General features: G+C 48.2%; 2 protein-coding genes across 3 annotated transcripts in view; both read left to right on the top strand.

Moving 5' to 3' along the window:
• The window catches only part of SCHIP1 (schwannomin interacting protein 1), a 38,307-nt gene extending 31,549 nt beyond the window's left edge, over positions 1-6,758 (top strand). For both annotated transcript variants that reach the window (XM_054639113.2, XM_054639114.2), the window contains exons 2-7: positions 188-306; positions 2,366-2,483; positions 3,264-3,461; positions 4,003-4,126; positions 4,368-4,461; positions 6,145-6,758. In XM_054639113.2, coding sequence (XP_054495088.2) covers positions 188-306; positions 2,366-2,483; positions 3,264-3,461; positions 4,003-4,126; positions 4,368-4,461; positions 6,145-6,196 — 705 coding nt within the window. In that variant the 3' untranslated portion in view covers positions 6,197-6,758. The remainder of the gene's footprint in view (positions 1-187; positions 307-2,365; positions 2,484-3,263; positions 3,462-4,002; positions 4,127-4,367; positions 4,462-6,144) is intronic.
• Positions 6,759-6,899: 141 nt separating this feature from the next.
• IL12A (interleukin 12A) lies at positions 6,900-20,474 on the top strand. The gene is made up of 6 exons (XM_077184217.1): positions 6,900-16,791; positions 17,705-17,812; positions 17,920-17,961; positions 18,083-18,187; positions 19,252-19,315; positions 19,439-20,474. The coding sequence occupies exons 1-6, from the start codon at positions 16,483-16,485 to the stop codon at positions 19,549-19,551; spliced, it is 741 nt and encodes a 246-aa protein (XP_077040332.1). The 5' UTR covers positions 6,900-16,482; the 3' UTR covers positions 19,552-20,474.
• Positions 20,475-20,518: the final 44 nt, after the last annotated feature.

The following is a 20,518-nucleotide window of genomic DNA, read 5'->3' as shown; positions in this document are numbered from 1 at the left end:
CTTTCCATGTGTCCTTCCCAGATCTTCATCCCTCCATGTGTCCTTCCCAGAGCTTCATCCTTCCATGTGTCCCTCCTGGAACTTCATCCCTCCCTGTCCCTTCCCAGAGCTTCATCCTTCCCTGTCCCTTCCCAGAGCCTGATCCCCGTGTCCCTCCCCCGAGGCTGACCCCTGTCCCTCCCTGCAGGCCCAGAAGAATGAGCGTGAGTCCATCAGGCAGAAGTTGGCTCTGGGCAGTTTCTTCGACGATGGCCCCGGGCTCTACACGAGCTGCAGCAAGAGCGGCAAGCCCAGCCTGTCCTCCCGGTAAGCCAGAGCCCAGATCCCCAGGGAAGGGGGAGATCTCTGCAGTGGGACACCCCAGGATCACCCCTCACACTGGGATTTAACCCTCACCTTTTCTCTTTAACAAAATTCCTGAATTTTCTGTGCTTGGAACATCTCCCAAATGCAACACTTGTGTGTTATGTGAACACTTGTAAATGAGGGGGGAAATTCTCATTTCACACTGGGTAGGAAGGTATTTGGATGTTGAGGGGATAAAGGGAATGAGGTGAAGTTTTCTGAGCTAGGTTTCCTTCAGGTTTTCATTTAGGATTTGGAAGAGGGTGCCTGGAGAAGCTGTGGCTGCCCCTGGATCCCTGGCAGTGCCCAAGGCCAGGTCTGGGACAGCCTGGGACAGTGGGAGGTGTCCCTGCCATGGCAGAGGTGGCACTGATGAGCTTTAAGGTTCCTTCCAACCCAAACCATTTGGGAATTCCAACTTCCATTATTCTGGAATTGTGATTAATGATTGGAAAAGCAATTAATGTTCAGGAAGCACTAGAGGATGGACAAAATAAGCTTTAATGTGGCTTCCCACCTCCTCTCCACATCCATGAGCTCTGCTCTGGACATGGCTCCATCCCTGGAGCTGCACATGGGTTCCTCCCTTGGATTTTTAAGGTTTTTGCATCAAATACAATGCAGAAAGTCCTTTTTGTGTTCAGCTGGAGCCCACAGTACTGAGGAAGCCTCAAACACCTCCCATGCTGGGAGTGAAGCTCTACCTGTTGCCATGGGATGGGAGAAGAAAGGAGGCTTAGGGAGGCAGGAACCCAGGAGGAATCCTGCTGTTCCAGAGGAGAGGTGCAGTTGTAGAATTAAATTGAGCTGTGGATCATTTAAAAGGGAAAACAGCTTTGCTGTCTGTAGTTACAGCTGAACCAGGAGCTGCTGTCTGGTAATTAGAGCAGGGCTCTAATTAACGCAGCTCATCAGGGTTTGGCAGCTATGCCCCCAGAAATTGCCAGCTGTGCCTGAAGGATTTGGTGGTTGTTAATATTTATAACCCAGGAAAAAGTATTCCCTGTTCCAGGACCTTCAGGAACATTTGCAGGATGTTATTCCCATGTTTTTGTATGGAATTGCAGAGTAGGATCATGGATTTCTGGGGTTGGAGGGGACCTTAGAGCTCATCCACTCCCTGTCCATGGGCAGGGACATTCCCACTATCCCAACCCTGTCCAACCTGGCCTGGAACATCTCCAGGGATCCAGGGGCAGCCACAGTTTCCTTGCCAGGATCTCACCACCTTCACTTGTTCATTAGCAAGCAATTATTAATCCTGTTTATTTTGTAGTAATGGTAACTAATAAACCCCACAGAAATAAATGGAAAATTGGAGTTTGCTGTTCCTAAGGAACAATACAAGCTCCCAGCACACTGGGAATGAGGAATAACAGGATTTGGGGGTTCTCCATCTCCAGCACGTGGGGATGGATTGGGGTCTCTCAGCTGGGCTTTTCCTTTTTCTCAGCCTGTGGGATTCCCTGATCCTGCATCCAGAGAAAATCATTCCTGGGGAGGAGAATGTGGGTGGAGTTAATCAATCCCAATCCAGCAGTGGAGCAGGAGGGCTGGAAAACACCAGAACAAACTCTTGTGTTACAGGAGTGTCTTGGAAACAAACTGTGAATAAATAACTTCCACCACTGACAAAATATTTCATAATATATATTATTATATATGCTATTTATATCTTTATACATTCATCTTAATTTTTTTTCATTCTTTATTTGTAAATAATTTTCGTGGCTTTTTATGGTAACATATTCCACATCTTTTATTGCATTTTATAGATTTTATTTAATGTAATCAGAGCTGAATAAGCAAAAATAATAGTGACATTCTGAAACAATGACCATAAAAAATGATCAGGAGTCCCTGCAGTGCGGGGGTAATTCTGCAGTTTGTCGGTAGATGGTGGTAGAAGCCCTGTGACACTGAGCAGCTCCCAGTGCCACGCTGAGCTGGTCACCTGCTGAGCCGGTGGCACCGCCAGCCCCAGGGGACAGCGGTGTCACCCGTCCCTGTGCTCGCCTAGGTTACAGAGTGGGATGAACCTGCAGATCTGCTTTGTCAACGACAGCAGCAGCGACAAGGACAGCGACGGCGATGACAGCAAGACAGAGACCAGCCTGGACACGCCCTTGTCACCCATGGTGGGTCTGGCACCTCAGCCTGCAGCAGGACAGACACAGGGATCCCTGGGGAGGCTGATCCTGTTAAACAGCGACCCCAAACCCCAGAGCAGCATCCCCAGCCCTCAGTGTGAGATGCTGAGGGGCAGATAAGAAACCTCCCCTGTTGCTATAGACTTGATGCCTTCATGTGAACCTTTCCTTTCCTTTCCTTTCCTTTCCTTTCCTTTCCTTTCCTTTCCTTTCCTTTCCTTTCCTTTCCTTTCCTTTCCTTTCCTTTCCTTTCCTTTCCTTTCCTTTCCTTTCCTTTCCTTTCCTTTCCTTTCCTTTCCTTTCCTTTCCTTTCCTTTCCTTTCCTTTCCTTTCCTTTCCTTTCCTTTCCTTTCCTTTCCTTTCCTTTCCTTTCCTTTCCTTTCCTTTCCTTCCCTTCCCTTCCCTTCCCTTCCCTTCCCTTCCCTTCCCTTCCCTTCCCTTCCCTTCCCTTCCCTTCCCTTCCCTTCCCTTCCCTTCCCTTCCCTTCCCTTCCCTTCCCTTTCCCTTCCTTCTTTCCCACATTCCTTTTTGAATATAACACCACAGGCCGAAGTGTTTCCCTCCACTTTAACCTTTCAACACCTTCTGATCTGCTGGGCTCCTCCTTCCCTGTAAAGCCAAGGAGGCCTAGCTGGGAATCACTCTGATTTTTAAAGATAATCCCAGGGATTAAGATAAGAAATAAATCCATGCCTTTCACAGTTTCTGTAGGGGAAAAAAAAGCACAAAAATAGGTCAAACTTTGCTGTGGCTTCTTTGCTTCCCCAGAGCAAGCAGAGCTCATCCTACTCGGACAGAGACACGACGGAGGAGGAGTCGGAGTCCCTGGATGACATGGATTTCCTCAGCAGGCAGAAGAAGCTCCAGGCTGAAGCCAAGATGGCCTTGGCTATGGCCAAGCCCATGGCCAAGATGCAGGTGGAGGTGGAGAAGCAGAACAGGAAGAAGTCGCCGGTAGCAGATCTCGTAAGTGGGGCTGAGGGTGAGCCCCGGGGTGACCCCAGCCCAGGACATCCACTCCTCTGGTGGCTCTGGCTCAAGGGGGTGGTGGAGGTGGACAGGAGGGGTGGAGAAGGGGTTGGAAGGAGAAATGGGAGCAGGGAATGAGGTGCTGGAGGTTGGTGCTGACTTGAGGCTGCTCATGCTCTGAGCTGGAGCCTGTTCATCCCATCTGGAGCACCCCTGTCCTGGCCTAGGGCTGTCACCACCACCCTCACCCCCAATTCCATCTGATATTCCTGTTCCTGCTCCACTGGGAGCCAATTCCATCAGATATTCCTGCTCCTGCTCCCCTGGGAGCCAATTCCATCAGATATTCCTGCTCCCCTGTGAGCCTTCGGCCCAGTTTTGTGCTGGTGGCTGGACTCCATTTGCTGGAGTCGTTGCTGCCTGTTTGTGAGGGGAAGATGCAAAACTGAGGGGACAAACTGCTCAGAACTAGAAATAACGGGAAGAAAACAGTAAAATATTGGAAGAAAGCAGTAAAATATTGAATATTTCTTTCCAGCTGCCACATATGCCTCATATAAGTGAATGCCTAATGAAGAGAAGTTTAAAACCCACTGACCTAAGGGACATGACCATTGGGCAGCTACAGGTGATAGTCAATGACCTGCACTCACAGATAGAAAGTAAGTGGTAATTACTGAATTATTCTGGGGTCTGCCTGCTTTAATTAAGAACATTTCTCTGGGATAAATATAACTGCTCCTCATGGAAAGGGCTGTCTGGCCTGGCCCAGCTGCCCAGGGCCAGGCCCGAGTCACCATCCCTCAGGGATTTCAAGCCCTGTGGATGTGGCACTTTTGGGGGGACAATCCCCAGCTGGGGCCCCCAGGACACCCCAAACTCAGCCCCTTTCCCCTGGCTCAGGCTTGAACGAGGAGCTGGTGCAGCTGCTGCTGATCCGGGACGAGCTGCACACGGAGCAGGATGCCATGCTGGTGGACATCGAGGACCTCACCAGGTGAGGCAGGGACTGCTCTCCCCTCACAGCTTTCCCTCACCAAGTGAGGCAGGGACTGCTCTCCCCTCACAGTTCCCATTTTCCCTCAGCAGCTGAGGCAGGGACTGCTCTCCCCTCACAGCTTTCCCTCACCAAGTGAGGCAGGGACTGCTCTCCCCTCACAGCTCCATTTGCCCTCACCAGCTGAGGCAGGGACTGCTCTCCCCTCACAGCTCCCATTTTCCCTCACCAGGTGAGGCAGGGACAGCTCTCCCCTCACAGTTCCCATTTTCCCTCAGCAGCTGAGGCAGGGACTGCTCTCCCCTCACAGCTCCATTTTCCCTCACCAGCTGAGGCAGGGACTGCTCTCCCCTCACAGCTCCCTGTTTGCCAGCAGCAGTATCTGGGGCTTTTCCTCCCAGAATTTTGGGATTAAAGCTTTTCCCACCCAGGATTTTGGGATTAAAGTTTTTCCCACCCAGGAGTTTGGGAAGGAATTGTTCCCTTTTTTCCCTGGATTTTCCAGGCTGCCCCCTGGATCTCTGGAAGTGCCCAAGGCCAGCTTGGACTGGGCAGAGATCTGTCTTTGCCATCAGGAGGTCTGGACAAAGGGGAGAACTTTGGAATCACTTAAATATTAATATTTAACAATTATATATTTTATATCATGTATATTTAATATAAACATAAAATTAATAATACAAATATTTATAATATAATAATATACAACATCATATAATGTATAAAATAATAAAAATTTTAATAGAAATATAATAATATTTTATATTATAATAATATAATCTATTTTAAAATATTTTATATTAGAATATATTATATTATATAATGTATATACAGTGTACATTATATTATTATAATATATAATTATATACAATATTTAATATATTATCTATTATATAATGTATTTTATATTGTGTTATGTATATAATATATAATATAGTTGTATTATATATAATATTATATATTGTATCAATAATACAATATAAATAAATAAATAAATGAATTAAAAAGCCTTGCAAGATATGGGCAGGTTCCCTTAAGGGCTCCATCTCCTGGCAGCAAGGCTCAAGAGACATTTTTGTTTGGGATAATTAGGGATTGGGTTTAGGAATATAAAATGCTCTCAAATATTCTGAATATTTCATTCAGAAATGCAAAGATTGGGGATGAAAGGAGCTGGGATAGAAGAAGCCCTGGGTAGTGTCAGCACACCAGGACTGTGATTCCAAACTGAAGCATTAGGGCTGGGAAAATAAATTAAAATTGGAGGGGAGGGTGAAGTTTGGGATGGGAGCTGGAGCTGAGTCAGTGCCCCCACATGTCCTGGGTTCTCCTCCTTTCCTCTGAGGGTGCTTGGATTCCTCCCTGCAGCCCCTGGCAGTTTCAGAAATGGCAGTTTTGGGAATGCATGTGCTATGTGGGGGCTTGGAGGTTACCCCCTCTGTCATTTGGGGGTGAAGGTGTTTGCCATCCCTGTGGGAAGGGAGGGAAAATCCCAGGAGCCCCAAACCAAACCCCAAAGGGGCTCCCTTGGCCCTTCACCCACCCTCCTGCCAGGAGGAGATCCAGAAAAACTCAGTGTTTTTGAGGGGAAAACTCAATTGCCAGCTGGGAGCTGGGGCAGGGAGTTGGCTTTTCCAGCTTTTCCTTGGAAAACAGGGAATGACCTCCTGCTCCTGCCCCCAGGCACGCCGAGAGCCAGCAGAAGCACCTGGCAGAGAAGATGCCAGCCAAGTGAATCCCTCCTCCTGCCTCTGTCCTGTCCAGGGAATGAGTTCCAGTGTTGCTCATTGACCATGTCCCAAGCTTTCTGTCTGGTGATTGGCCTCTGCTTCTTAATTTATTTTAATTTTTTTACTCGTGCCACTAAATATCAGGCATTTTAATAATAATAATATTATTATTATTATTACAGAAACAAAGAGAATTGTACAGTACTTATAACATTATAAATCATGGGCGAGAAGAGAGGGTAGTTTAACTTTATTTTTTGGTCGTTTAGAGATTTTTTGGGTTGGATGATATTTTACCATTGACTACTTTTTTATTCCTCACTGTAGTTTTGAAATAAAGAACCTGTTCTTGACGGTGCTATACAAGTCAACAAAAAATCCATGCCTGCCTCGTAGTGACGTCGTAGCTTTCAGTAATCTGTACATTTTACTCAGTTCTCAGCATTTTGGGGAATGTTGACTACCTGACATTCATTTTAGGTGTGCTATTAACACTCGGTGGGGTGCAGAGAGTTGGAAGTTTTCTGTATAAAGCTGTAAAATAAAAATTACCACCATTGTTTCCTATGACACGTCTGTTTGTTGCCAAGGGGGTGGATTTGCTGCTGGATCCTCCAACTAAATGTGTGAAAAAACTTTTTTTTTTTTTTTTTGCCTTGCTGATCACACGAAACTGAGAAAAGAGAGGGGTTATGTAGTTTTATATTTATTTATAAATTCCTAATTCTGTTTCACCTGGATTCTTCTGTAACACTGAGCCCTGAATTTGTGATGGTTGGAAGCAGCAGACACACAGCCCAGGTGGGCTTTTTATATTTTATTGTCTGGGCTGAACATTTAAATGAAATTCTAGAAATAAAAAGAATAATCTATGTGAGGAAATGGGCAGCAAATTAAACTGATTAAATGTGGAATTCCTCACTCTGCCTGTAGGAGAGGCTGACTGTAGGAGAGGGGACACTGGGACACCATAAATTTGTCTCCACCCCTCTTTCACTGGATTTAAAGCTGGAAGAACCCAGCCAGCCCTTCCTAAGTCCCAGCCTGGTGCTCCCAGCAGCTTTTTACCTTTTAATTCTCATTTCCTCGGGGGCAAATCCATCCCAGCCAAGGCTCTGCCTGATGACTTATTCAGGCTGTTTGCAAAAGGCCTCAGCTGCATTAAAATTTCATCCCCTGCCAGGAATGGCTTTTATTAAAGCACTTTTTTTCTTTCATTAAATGACTTTTTTCCCCCTTTTTTTTTTTCTTGCAGAAAGGGCAGGGTTGGAAGAAGCCCTCAGAGGGGTTTGAGGGCTGGGATGGGAGTTGGTTTAATTTAGGGAGCAGGGATGGATTAGTTTAATAAGAATTTAGCAATTGGATGGATTAGGAGCCCTCACCTGCAGTGCAGGATAGAAAAGTCAACCCTTCCTTATTTTTAAATCCATGCAGAAAATATAGAGAAATATAGGGGTGTTGGTTTCCCTGCAGCTCTTGGGTGGCTGCCTGCACACGGGGAGAGCTGCTGGGTTTAAATGTTCCCTCTAAAGGTTAAATTTTCCCTTAAAACCCCCAAATTTGCAGTGTCTGACCCCAGAACCTCTCCATGGATGCTCTGCCTCTCTGAGTCTCAGGGAGGAGCTGCCTCCTGCTGCATCCAAAGCATGAAAAACCCCAAATACACAAAGTTTACTCTCAGCTTTAAGGGAAAAAATACAAAAAAAACCAAACAGGCCCCAGGGTGTTCCTGGGGAATGCCAGAGCTCCCCTGGCCCCCTCCAGCTCTGGAGCACTGGGATGAGGCAGCCTGGAAAAGCTGGAATTCCATCCCCTGCCAAGTGCCTTGGGCTTGCTGGAGAGAATTTGTTCTCCCACTCACCCACTGCTGGTTTTCCCTCCTCTCCTGGGGAAATTGGGTTTTTCCAGGAGAAAATCCTGCTCTGGCTCCCAGGGGTGCTGTGGGTGATGGCAGTGATGGGATTGATGGATTAAAGGATATTTCTGGAACACAAGGATCTGGTGTGTGCTTTCTGAGCAAGGTTTGGGTTCTGTGTTTTGTTCCTGCCTCTTGGTCCCACTTGGAGCCTCCTGCACCCTCCTGGGTGGGTTTTTGATTCCCAAAAATCCTAAACCCTCTCCCACAGGATGCCAGGCTGGGAATTTTGTCCAGCTGGTCTCAAACCACAACATCCCTTAATATTTTTAAGTCTCACCCTAAACCCACCGGTGCCTAAAGAGCCTGAAATGCTGCATTAAATAAAGAACAACCCCCAAATCCTCCTCCTGCCTGAGGCAAGGTCCTGCTGATGGGAATTCCACCACCCTTGGGAACTGGGGTGAGCTTTATGAGCCAGCTGCTTCCTGGCAGGGAAGCCCTGTGGTTGGGGTCCCCCTTTTGGGGATTTTCTGCCCTTTTTCAGGCTCCTCCTCTCCAGCAGCTCTGGGTGTGCTGAGCAGCGCCTCCCCGGACACAGAGGCACCACCGTGGGCTGGGAGCATGGAAAAGAGGGGAAGCTGGGGCTGTTCCCTCCCTGGGGATGCCCAAGGCCAGGCTGGACAGAGGAAGGTGTCCCTGCCATGGGCAGGATGGAATGAGATTATTTGAATGCCCCTCCCAACCCAAACCTTTCCATAATCCCATCAATACCACACACATGGTTTTACTCATTTACTCTTCTTTTTCACCCTCCAAAGCAGAAGCACCAATGAGCCTGTGATAACACAGGCAGGCTCAGATGGGGCCCTTTGGGGTGAGGGGACGCTCCCTGCGTGTGCCCCCTGTCCCATTCCAGGCCATCCCTGTCCTCCCACCCTGCCCGGGAGGGTGAACAGCTCCCAGATGTTCCCTGCAGCCTGGGGGGGCTCCCTGGGCCGGAGCTGACGTCCCTCCCGCTTCCCCGCACATCCCACGCCTCTCCCCAGCCGGTTTCTCTTCCCTCTTCCCATAAACCAAAGGAAAGCCTCAAGTGCAGGGCTCTCCTTCTCCTCTGCTGCCCCAGGGGTGAGCAGGGACATCTGTGTGCCCACAGCACAGGCAACTTTCCAATCCAAATGGGATCAAACCAGCTAAAATCTGCTTTTCCAGTCCCTTGGTGGGACCAGCCCTTCCCTCTTCCCTCAGCTCAGCTCCTTCCCAGTGGGAAAATATCATTTAAAGTCTCTTGGCTGTGGAGGAGGGAAAAAAAAGAATGGATGGAAAAGGATTTATCTCAATTTTTGTTGGTGCCACGGGTTCTGACCCATCCCAGCCTGTCCTGCTCTGTGGATTTTGGAGTTTGATGCCAGGCTGGGATTGCTGATGGAGAAATTGCCATGGAGGGCTGGGAGCAAAGCCCAGGCACAGCCTCCCAAGGGAAGCATTTCTGGGGAAGAAACTCACCTTAAATGCAGGGTGAAGCATCCTCACCTGTCTGAAAAATGGGAATTGCAATTTTACATGGATCTCTGGGGCTGTTCCAGGCAGCTCAGCTCAGCTCAGCTCAGCTCAGTTCAGCTTCCAGGCAGGGCTGTGGGAGCAGGAATTTTCCCAGGTGTTCTCCCAGGTGGTGCTGGGGAATCCCCCAGCACTGGGATGAGGCAGCCTGGCAAGGCTGGAATTCCATCCCCTGCCAAGTGCCTTGGGCTTGCTGGAGAGAATTTGTTCTGCCACTCACCCACTGCTGGTTTTCCCCTCCTGTCCTGGGGAATTGGGTTTTTCCAGGAGAAAATCCTGCTCTGGGTCTCCTTGTTCCACCATGGACAAAGGGCTGACACCCAGACACCGATTTGGGAAAGTCCCACTGGGCGCTGAGGGAATTCTGCTGGAATAACCCAATAACCTCTCCTGGCTCAGGGAGTGAGCCAGAGCGAGGACCAGAGCTGGAACGGGCCTCTGCACTCCCAAACCACACAGAGATGCATTTTTGGGAGTGGGGAATTCTCAGCATCCAGAACTCTCCATTGCTGGAGTCCTGGATGCTGAGAATTTCAAACTTTCTGTGCTGACAGACTCTGACTCCCAGGAGAGCACTGCATTGACCTGAGGCTGGAGAAGGATCTCAAAATGAATGATAACACTGGAATTATAAGTGTGTAGTTAATTAAAAGTGTGTAATATCACAAAGTAGAAATCTTTAAATTTAAAGTTTTAGAATATAATAATCTATATAAAACAAAATAAAAGTTTTACACCAGAAACTAGTCCTTCTTCTTTACCTTCTTCTTCCTTCTTCCTCACCTTCTTCTCCCTCCTTCTTCTTAAGTTTGAGTCCTATTTTGTAATTAAACAGAAAAGTCCACATTGTGGACTTTAAGTGATTAGTTATTAAGTTAAAAATAAAAATAATTTAGGTATCATTTTTTAATTAGATAGTTTAACCTTAAAACACCTTATAACAAAAGATTGTTAACTGTTTTGTACCTTGTTGGTGAAGAACTACAGAACTCACAACCTATAGGACTGTAACATAAATAAAAACAATAAACACAATAAGTCTAAACATAATCATCTCAAGTACCTTCAATCCCAATCTTGGGAAAAAATCTTAAACATAGGAAATCTTAAAGATAGGAAAATTTTTTGATTTTGAGAGTTTGGGGTTGGGGGCTGGGCAACCATTTCTGGGCTGCTCCAGCAGCTCAGCCCACTGGGAATGGTTTGGGATTCCCACAAAACCCCACAGACGCATAGGAGACACCCCTAGATAAGGCGGAAATGGCATTTCCTCTCCAGGCTGGGGTGTGTTTATGTTGAATGTTTGGTGTATTTCTGGTCACAGCTCCATTTGGGGAAATGCCCTGAGCTCCATTTGGGCAAATGCCCTGAGCTCCATTTGGGGAAGTGCCATGAGCTCCATTTGGGCAAATGCCATGAGCTCCATTTGGGCAAATGCCCTGAGCTCTGCAGCTCCCGGTGCCCAGCTGGTGCCCTTCCGTTTTCTGCAGCATCTGCAGTGAATGTTTATTTTTGCCACGGAAGCCACAGGGCAGGAGGGATCTCCTGGGCTCTGCCAGCTCCTCCTGGAAGGAGAGGGAGCCCTGGCTGTCCCCCACATCCTGGCATGGGGGAAACCAGGGGATTCCTGTGCCCTCTGTGAGAGCCACAGCACCCAGAGCAGAGCTGGCTGCCCTCCCCAGCTCCATGAATCATCCCAAAACCAGGAATCATCCCAAAATCATGGAATGGTTTGGGTTGGAAGGGAAATCTCACCCCATTCCCATGGCAGGGACACCTTCCCCTGCCCCAGGTGCTCCCAGCCCCAGTGTCCAGCCTGGCCTTGGACACTGCCAGGGATGCAGGGACAGCCCAAGCTGCTCTGGAATTCCACCCCAGCCCCTCCTCACCCTCCCAGGGAAGGATTTCCAGCTATCCCTGCCCTCTGGCAGTGGGAATCCATTCCCTCTCTGGCTTTCCTGCAGCTTTCCCACTCCTTGTTTTAGTGGGAAGGACTAAAGGTCCCTTCCCCACCTTCCCCACAGAACTCTGGCAGCTCTAACCTGCTCTAGGTCAGCTCCTCCCTTCCCTAATTGCACTAATTCCCTTTTTCTCCTCACCAAGGCACAGCAAAACCACAACGTTTGGCCCTGAGGGGTGAATTCCTGCCAGGAGAGTGCCCAGCCTGCAGGAGCAGCAGTGAAACCCTGGGCACAGCATTCCTGGGGGTCACTCCTGCCAAGCCCAGGGCCCCGGGACAGGAACCCAGGGAATTCTGTGCCCGTGGGTCACCCCAGAGCTCCCAGGTGGCCCCAAGCTCTGCAGGCTCTGAGCTCTGCATCTCCTGGGCTTCCTCAGCTGCTGGCCTGGCACAGCTTCCTCAGGAATGGAGAATTCCATCATTAATGGCACTTGGGAAATTATGGTGCATCAAAGAAATGCTGAAATAAATCTCCCTGATCAGCCCCTGCTCATCCAAGATCAGATTTCTTTCTTTTCTCCACCTGCAGAGCCATTGTGAGGTGAAAGGGCAAATCCAACCCCAGCAAGGACAAAATTCCTGCTTTTCCCCATCCCTGCTTTCCTGCTGCCTGCCCAGCACAGCACCCGCAGCCAGGAGGTTCCAGGGGGGGATAGGGAGCAGAAAAAGCACCCAGAGCTGAGAAATCCTGTCAAGGGTGAAAACTGAAAGTGAGAGAGAAAGAGCTCCCCGAAAGTGGCAGGAAACCACGGGCACAGCTGGCATCACCTCCTTCCTCACCCACAGCCCTGGGCCAGGCCCAGGGAGGATGAGCTCACAGCATCCCCAAATTTCCAGGGGGATGCAGCTCTCCCTGCAGCTCCTGGAGGTTTTTATTCCTCTTAATTCTGTGGAAATTTAAAACAAACCCCACAGGGCTGATGGACCCACAGGGAGCCATAACGTCCTGGAATGGGTTGGGGTGGGAAAGGACCTTAAATCCCAGTTCCATGGGCAGGGAATGGGAATAATCCTGGATCTGTGGGCTGGGCTGTGATGTTCCTCTGTGTTTATTCCATAGAATCACTAAATCATGGAATGGTTTGGGTTGTTGGGGGTGGAAGGGACCTCAAAGGTCACCCAGTTCCACCTTCCCCCATCCCAGGCCGCTCCAAGCCCCATCCATCCCAGCCTTGGACACTTCCAGGGATGGGGATCCAAAATTTCTCTGGGAATCCACAATTTCTCTGGGCTGGGGCCTCCCCACCCTCCCAGGGCAGAATTTCTCCCTGATCTCTGCTCCTCCCAGCTCAGTGGGAGAAGTTTCCTGCCCCAAATGTACCCTGAGGGCTTTTTAGGGAATCCCAGCCCTGCCCAGGCGTTCCCAGTGGCTTCACCCCTTTCCCAGGATGAATCCCTTCTCCTGGACAGGGGATTGGAGCTTTGGAGCCTGCAAACAGCAGCCTCTAAATTTGGAGATCCCAAGCTGGGTGCTCCCAGGAATCCAGGAGCCAGGAACCAGCAGGGATCATGGGGAAATCTCAGGAATTCTGGTGGCAACTGGAAAAAAAAAGAGCCAAGAGATGCAGGTGACTGAGCCAGGATTTTAGAGGTTCCAGCACCCCAAGAAAGCTCCAGAAACACCATTTAATCATCCCCTGATGAAATACCAGCAAAAGCAGAGGTTAGGGATTAGGAATTCCAGGGAATTCCATGAGGAATCAGGACCAACAGCCACAAAAACACCAGGAAAGTTTCTCCTGACCCTTTTTTTCTCCTGTTTTGTGGAGCCATCAGTTCCCAACCCAAATCAGAAAGAGCTTCCGTCAGTGAGGCTCCTCTGGTGATAAATCTGACCTTTCAGCTTCCCAAAAACTGATCCAGAGGCAAATAAATGATTCAATAGCCCACAGGTTGTGTGAGTGGCAAATAGGATCAGGTCACTTCTATTTATTGCATCCAGAAATCCCAATCCACGAGATATTTTCCCATTTTTTAGTGGAGGGAGCAGTGATCTCTGTCTGCAGCTGCTCGTCAGCCTGGGTGGGATGGAATCACCCTGCAGCTTTAATTTCTATTTCTCTGTAATTATTGCTTAATTAGAGCCATAAAATTCTTGCCATTTCCAATGCCAGGCAACAGGGCTGCCCTACAAAGAACCAAACCCTTCCCACTGGGATGTCACGAGTGACTCCATGACCTTCCCAAAGTATTTGGAGCCTGTTAATGAGAAAAATCCATGTAATTTTAAACTCCAGGAGAAACAACATCCCACAGCTGGCAGGAAACATCCCCAAACCTCATTTCCCTCAAAGCAAGGGTGATGCCCACGATTCTTACCTGGAAACCTTTGGTCCTTTGGCCAAAACGAAGGCAAAAATTCAATTTCTGTTTATTGGAGGGGAGAGCAGCCAAGGGTGAAACAAAGGCAGGACATTTCCAGGAACCTCCCGCTTTTTCAGAAGAGCGAGGCTGGAGCTGATCCCATTTCTCATCTCTCAACTCTCCAGGCCTCAAAACCAAACTGAGCCCAGGGCTGGGGCTTTGGGGCTTTTCTCAGCGGGTTTCTTTCTGATCTGTGCTTTCCCTTTCGGTCTCAAGCAGGATTTTTGGGTATTGATCTGGGGAAGGGCAGAGCCCTGAGCAGGGATTCCCCGAATTCTGACTGCATTAGATCAAATCTAAATTTATAGGGACCCAGAACGAGCCTCACTTTGCTCTTGGAGGATAATTCCAACAAAAGTAATTTCTGGTGGAAATACAGGTAGTGGAACTATATGTTCTTGTGGAAAAATCATACAGCTGCTAACTTTACAGTTATAAATTTTATATATTTATATATAAAGGATCTATAAGATATATAAGATATACAATATTCATTATCTAAATTATATTTATTATATTTAATATATTTCTTACATTTATTATATTGGGCAGGCCCTGGCACAGGGTGCCCAGAGCAGCTGTGGCTGCCCCTGGGTCCATGGAATTGTCCAAGGCCAGGCTGGACTTTGGGGCTTGGAGCAGCCTGGGGCAGTGGAAGGTGGAACTGGATGAGCTTTCATGCCCCTTTCAACCTAAAAAATGCCATGATTTTATGATTCCATGAAATAAATACAAAGGAACATCACAGATCTTTAATTATTCCCATTCCATTTCAGCATTGCTTCCCATTCCTCTGGGACTGCACTTGCTCAAGGAGTAATTCTCTTATTTAAATAGATTATAATGTACAAAACAAATGCTTTTGCTCTAATATGATTAATATAAATATTAATTATCAAGATTTTTTCATTCAGGTTAAGCCTGGTCAAGCAGAAGGTGCTTTGAGGTGAAGGAGGAGAAGATGGATTTCTTCCTCCATTGGGAAAAAATTTCCACTCACCAGAAATAAAATTCCAGAATTTGGGTTGGAAGGGACCTTAAATCCCATCCCATCCCATTCTGTCATGGGCAGGGACACCTTCCACTGCCCCAGGGTGTTCCAAACCCATCCAGCCTGGCCTGGGTCACTGCCAGGGATCCCAGCAAGGACTCTAGGAGAGATCTGTAGGATATCATTGGGATATATCCCAATTTAGCCAAAAAATTAACCCCAAATCCCAGCCCAGCTCTGACCCTGCTGGGAAACCTCGTGGAGCAGGGACTGAGAAACCTGGAAAGCCAAAGTGGCGCCTTTCAGGAACAGCCCTGCTGCACATCCCAAAATTCTCTTTCGCTTTTGGCTCTCGGAAGCCGCGGCTCCTACACGAGCTGGAAACCACAGCCCACGGTGGAGTGACGGGGCAGGAGTGGAAAACACAGAGAGAAATTGGAAAATGAGGCACTGCTGCTATTGGGGCTAAAAGAAGTCTCAGGACACGCCACAGGCTTCTTATAGGAAACAGCGAAAATACAAAGAACCTGAAAATGCAATATAAAACTCTTGATTCATCCTGCTCCCTTGCAGTTTGACAGCAAAAATCCCAGTGACTTCATGGCAGTCCCAATGCACAGAAAAGTTTTCTGCAGCCTTTTGGGGCAGCTGAGAGTGGCCACCAAAAATAGGAGACCATATTGAAATATTTGTTGATGATTCAAAGTATCTCTGCAAAATCAAACATTCAGGAAGGTTTTCACAAATATTCACCAGTGAGAGGTTATCATTAGAGAATCAGAGAATCATGGAATGGTTTAGGCTGGAAAATATCTCAAAGTTCATTCAGTCCAACCATCCCCAGCCCTGCCAAGGCCACCCCTGAGCCCTGTCCCCAAGTGCCACCTCCCCAGGGCTTTAAATCCCTCCAGGGATGGGGACTGCCCTGGGCAGCCCCTTCCAACCCTTTCCATCAAGGAATATTCCCTAATATCCAACATGAACTCCTCTGGTGAAACCTGAGGCTGTTTCCTCTTGTCCTGTCACTTCATCCTTGAGAGGAAAGCAGGATAAAGAATAGAAATGGGAAAGCTGGAGAGAGACGATTTCCAAGGGATGGAGTGACAGAATGAGAGGGAATTGCTTAAAAGTGAGAGAGGAGGAGGTTTAGGTGGGATTTTGGGAAGGAATTCCTGGCTGAGAGGGAGGGGAGGCCCTTGGGATGGAATTCCCAGAGCAGCTGTGGCTGCCCCTGGATCCCTGCAGTGCCCAAGGCCACCCTGGCACAGTGGAATCCCTGCCATTGGAACGAGAGGATCTTTAAGGTCCCTTCCAACCCAAACCATCCCACGATGTTGCGATTCCGTGGAAGTTCCGATGTTGCGATTCCAGCCAAGCCCACTGTTCTGGAAGCCCTTTGTGCCTGCAGAGCCCGAGGAAGGCGCTCCAGCTGTGCCCAGCCCGCCCCAGCGCCGTGCGGGATTCCCGGCCCAGGCGCTCTGAGCGCGGCGGGCCCGGGGGGAAATCCCGCAGCTGCGGCGGCTCTATAAGAGCTGTGCCCGCCGGGGACGGACGGAGCGAGATGGAGCGGAGCGGCAGCGGCGAGAACGGCCCGGGGAGCACCGGGAACAGCACCGGGAACAGCACCGGGAACAGCACCGGGAACAGCACCGGGAACAACTCCGGGAATGGCAGCGGGAGCGGCAGCGGGAGCGGGCGGGCATTGCTGTGCCTGGCGCTGCTGCTGCTGCTGCTGCCCCCGGCCCGGACCCTGCCCAGCCCGGAGCGGGCACTGACCGACCCCGACCGGGCACTGACCGACCCCGCCCGCTGCCTCAGCCGCTCCCGGCAGCTCCTGGAGGCCGCCAACGCCGCCCCGCAGCGGCTGAAGGTGCGCGGGGAACGGGACGGGACGGGGAGGATGTGGGGAGATGGGACGGGGCAGGGGTAGCACTCAGGAAAGCAGGGATGGAGCATTGGTGGTACCCGGGAGGGCAGGGATGGAGCAGTGGTGGTACCCAGGAAGGCAGGGATGGGTAGGGGTGGTACCCAGGAAGGCAGGGATGGAGCATTGGTGGTACCCGGGAGGGCAGGGATGGGTAGGGATGGTACCCAGGAAGGCAGGGATGGGTAGGGGTGGTACCCAGGAGAGTGGGGATGGAGCAGTGGTGGTACCCAGGAGAGTGGGGATGGGATAGGGGTGGTACCCGGGAAGGCAGGGATGGGTAGGGGTGGTACCCAACAGGGCAGGGATGGAGCAGTGGTGGTACCCAGAGAGGGGGCGAAGGTACCCAAAGGCCAGTGAGGAGCCAGTGGTGATACCCAGAAAGGTGGGGATGGCACCAAGACAGGCAGGGATGGAGTAACTGTGGTCCCCAGGAGGGCAGGGATGGTCCCCAGGCACCGGCTGGGAAACCAGGGGCTGCTGAGGACCCAGGAGGGCAGGGATGGGGCAGTGGTGGCACCAAACCTGGAAATGCTGGAGCAGTTTTGGTCTGCTGGATGGCAGGGATGGTCCCAGGAGGGCAGGGGTGTCCCCAGGATGTCAGTGGTGGCCCCAGGATGTCAGTGGTGGCCCCAGGATGTCAGTGGTGGCCCCAGGACGTCAGTGACAGTCCCCAAACTATTTTCTGCATTTCATATTTAACCACGGTCCTCACAGAGCCGCATTCCTGGGGTTCATCTGAGCAGAGATACATGAAATTGTGTATCAAATTGTGTCTATTCGCAGATAAATGTATAAAAATATATAAATTGCCTCATGAAGCTTCCAAGGACCCTTTTTTATTCCCTTTTCACCCCAGGAATCCAACACCCTGGGGTTTGAATGCACCCCTGAGGAGGTGGATCTGCACGACATCACTGAGAACCAGATGAACACCCTCAGAGCCTGCACAGCTGAGGATCCAGGGGTAAAACACAGAGAAATGACAGATAACATTTAAATGTTACCTCATGGTTTCATGGAATGTATCATCCACACTCCCATTAAATCACAAATCTTAATTCCAATTTGCAGCCTGGAAATTGCCCAGTCCTGGAAAAATCAACTTTTGATGAGGTAAATAGAAATTTAAAAAAAACCTCCTTCTTTTCCTCATTGTATGTTTAAAGGAGCAGCAGACTTCCACATTTCCTGACAATTCTATTTATTTCCTGACAATTCTATTTATTTTCCCCAGGGAAAATGCCTGCAGGGCATCTCTGAGGACGTGAGAGCCTACAGGGCTCAGCTGAGGAGCCTCCCTGACCCCCAGCTGCTGGCAGCTCTCGATGGGATGATGGAGGTGAGGATTCCTGCCCCCCACAGACCCCAAAATTCAGCCATTAGGGAAGGAAAACCTCCATTTCCCCTCCAAATATTGGAATCTAACAGACCTGGTGCATCAGGTGTGACACAGGGTGGATTAAAGGTTGATAAATCCAATTTTAGCCTCAATCTATAAATGCAATCGTGAAATGTTTGAAATTTTACCTTATTAGTGATAAGATTCAGTATTTCAAATTTTAGCCTCAGTCTATGAATGCAATCATGAAATATTTCAGAATTTACCTCATTAATGATCAATTCAATATTTCCAATTTGACCCTCACTCTATTCAGGGTAAAATAAATATTTCAAAATGTACCCTATTAATGCTATCATTAAATAGTTCAAATTTTATCCTGAATCCTTTAGTGCTATCATTAAATACTTCAAAATGTATCCTACTAATGACAAATTAAATATTTCCAATTTTTCCCTCACTCTACTGATGATAAATTAAATATCCCAAATTTTTCCCTCACTCTATTCGTGATCAATTAAATATCCTAATTTTTTCCCTCACTCTATTTATGACAAATTAAATATCCCAATTTTTCCCTCAGTCTATTAATGATAATTTAAATATCCCAAATTTTTCTCTCAGTCTACTTATGACAAATTAAATATCCCAAATTTTCCCTCGTCTATTCACCGTAAATTAAATATCCCAATTTTTTCCCTTTTAATAATTTAAACATCCCAGATTTTATCTCAGTCTACTTAGGACAAATTAAATATTCCAAATTCTTCCTTCACCCTATTGACGATAAATTAAATATCCCGAATTTTTCCCTTTCAATGATAATTTAAACATCCCAAAGTTTTCCCTCAGCCTATTTACAACAAATTAAATACCCCACATTCTTCCCTCACTTTATTCACCATAAATTAAATATCCCAATTTTTTCCCTATTAACAAGAAATCAACCATCCCAAATTTTCCGTTTGACCCATCCTCCATCCCACTCTTCTTGCCGCTCTTCCCTGAGGGGGTGAAAATCCCAGGAATTTTTGGGTTTTTAAGCTGTTCTCCAACCCCTGCAGGCCCTGGGCAGCAGCACCGGGCAGGTTCCGGAGGCACCGCTGGCATTGGGACCATTGGGATCAGTGGGACCATCGGGATCATCGGGACCATTGGGATCATCGGGATCATCAGGATCATTGGGATCATTGGGATCATTGGGATCAGCGGGATCATTGGGACCATCGGGATCATTGGGGCCATCGGGGCCTTTGGGATCGGCGCCGTTCCCGGAGCGGCTGCGGCTCTGCGGGGTGCTCCAGGCCCTGCGCGTCCGCAGCGTCACCATCGCCAGGGTGCTGAGCTTCCTCAGCTCCCCCTGACCCCGGGACATCCTGGGGGAAAGCACACACCCAGCACCCCACAGCATTCCCACAGCTTGGGCCCCTTTAAGCCCCTTTGTTAAATTCCCGGGGTTTTGGGATTTAAGCTACATCTGAGCACCAAAACGTTCCTGACTCTGATTTATCCGTATTTATTCTGCTGATTCCTCAGGAATTGAGAGCTGTTCATGATCATTTCTTTTCTTGGGGATCCCTTCCAACTCAGGATATTCTATTCCATTATTTATTTGGGATGGCATTCCATTCTGTTCCCTGATTTTTATGATGATATTCCTTGATTAGAGATTCCATTCTACTTCATAATTTATGATGGTGTTCCTTTATTTATGATGCTATTCCTTCATTTATTATGATATTCTATTCTATTCCACTTTGTGATGATATTCCTTGATTTATTTATGATGATATTCCTTGATTTGAGATTCCACTCTATTTCATTATTTATTTATGATGATATTCCTTTATTTATTTGAGATTCCACTCTATTTCATTATTTATTTATGATGATATTCCTGGATTTATTTATTATTATATTCCTTGATTTATTTATGATTATAATCCCTGATTTATTTATTATGATATTCCTTCATTTACGATGATATTCCATTCTATTCCTTGATTTATTTATGATGATATTCCTGGATTTATTTATGATATTCCATTCTAGACCACAATTTATTTATGATATTCCCTATTTATTCTATTTATTGCCTAATAAAATCAAGGTTTCCTTCCAAAACACGGTGATTTTTTTGTCCCTTGGGATCCACCACGAATCCTTTGCAATACTTTGGATATTGCTGCCATTGGAAGGCACCTCCCTGTAATTTGTTTCAAAATCCAAGTTTCCCTCTTGGAAACACCTGGGATAGGGAAGGTGTCCCCGCCCCTGGCAGGGGTTGGAATGGGATGGGAGATTTTGGGATTTCCATCCCAAAAAACCCCT

This window comes from Agelaius phoeniceus, chromosome 10 (assembly GCF_051311805.1).
Source record: "Agelaius phoeniceus isolate bAgePho1 chromosome 10, bAgePho1.hap1, whole genome shotgun sequence".
Lineage (NCBI taxonomy): Eukaryota > Metazoa > Chordata > Aves > Passeriformes > Icteridae > Agelaius > Agelaius phoeniceus.
The sequence above is the reverse complement of the archived record's forward strand: the minus strand, read 5'-3'. Positions and strand labels throughout refer to the sequence as shown.

Excerpts from the sequence above, each read along its gene's own strand:
- IL12A (XM_077184217.1), top strand. The coding sequence starts at position 16,483 with ATGGAGCGGAGCGGCAGCGGCGAGAACGGCCCGGGGAGCACCGGGAAC. Across the intron at positions 17,962-18,082 it reads AAAAATCAACTTTTGATGAG|GGAAAATGCCTGCAGGGCAT; the intron begins GTAAATAGAAAT and ends TATTTTCCCCAG. Across the intron at positions 19,316-19,438 it reads ATTGGGACCATTGGGATCAG|CTTTGGGATCGGCGCCGTTC; the intron begins TGGGACCATCGG and ends GGCCATCGGGGC.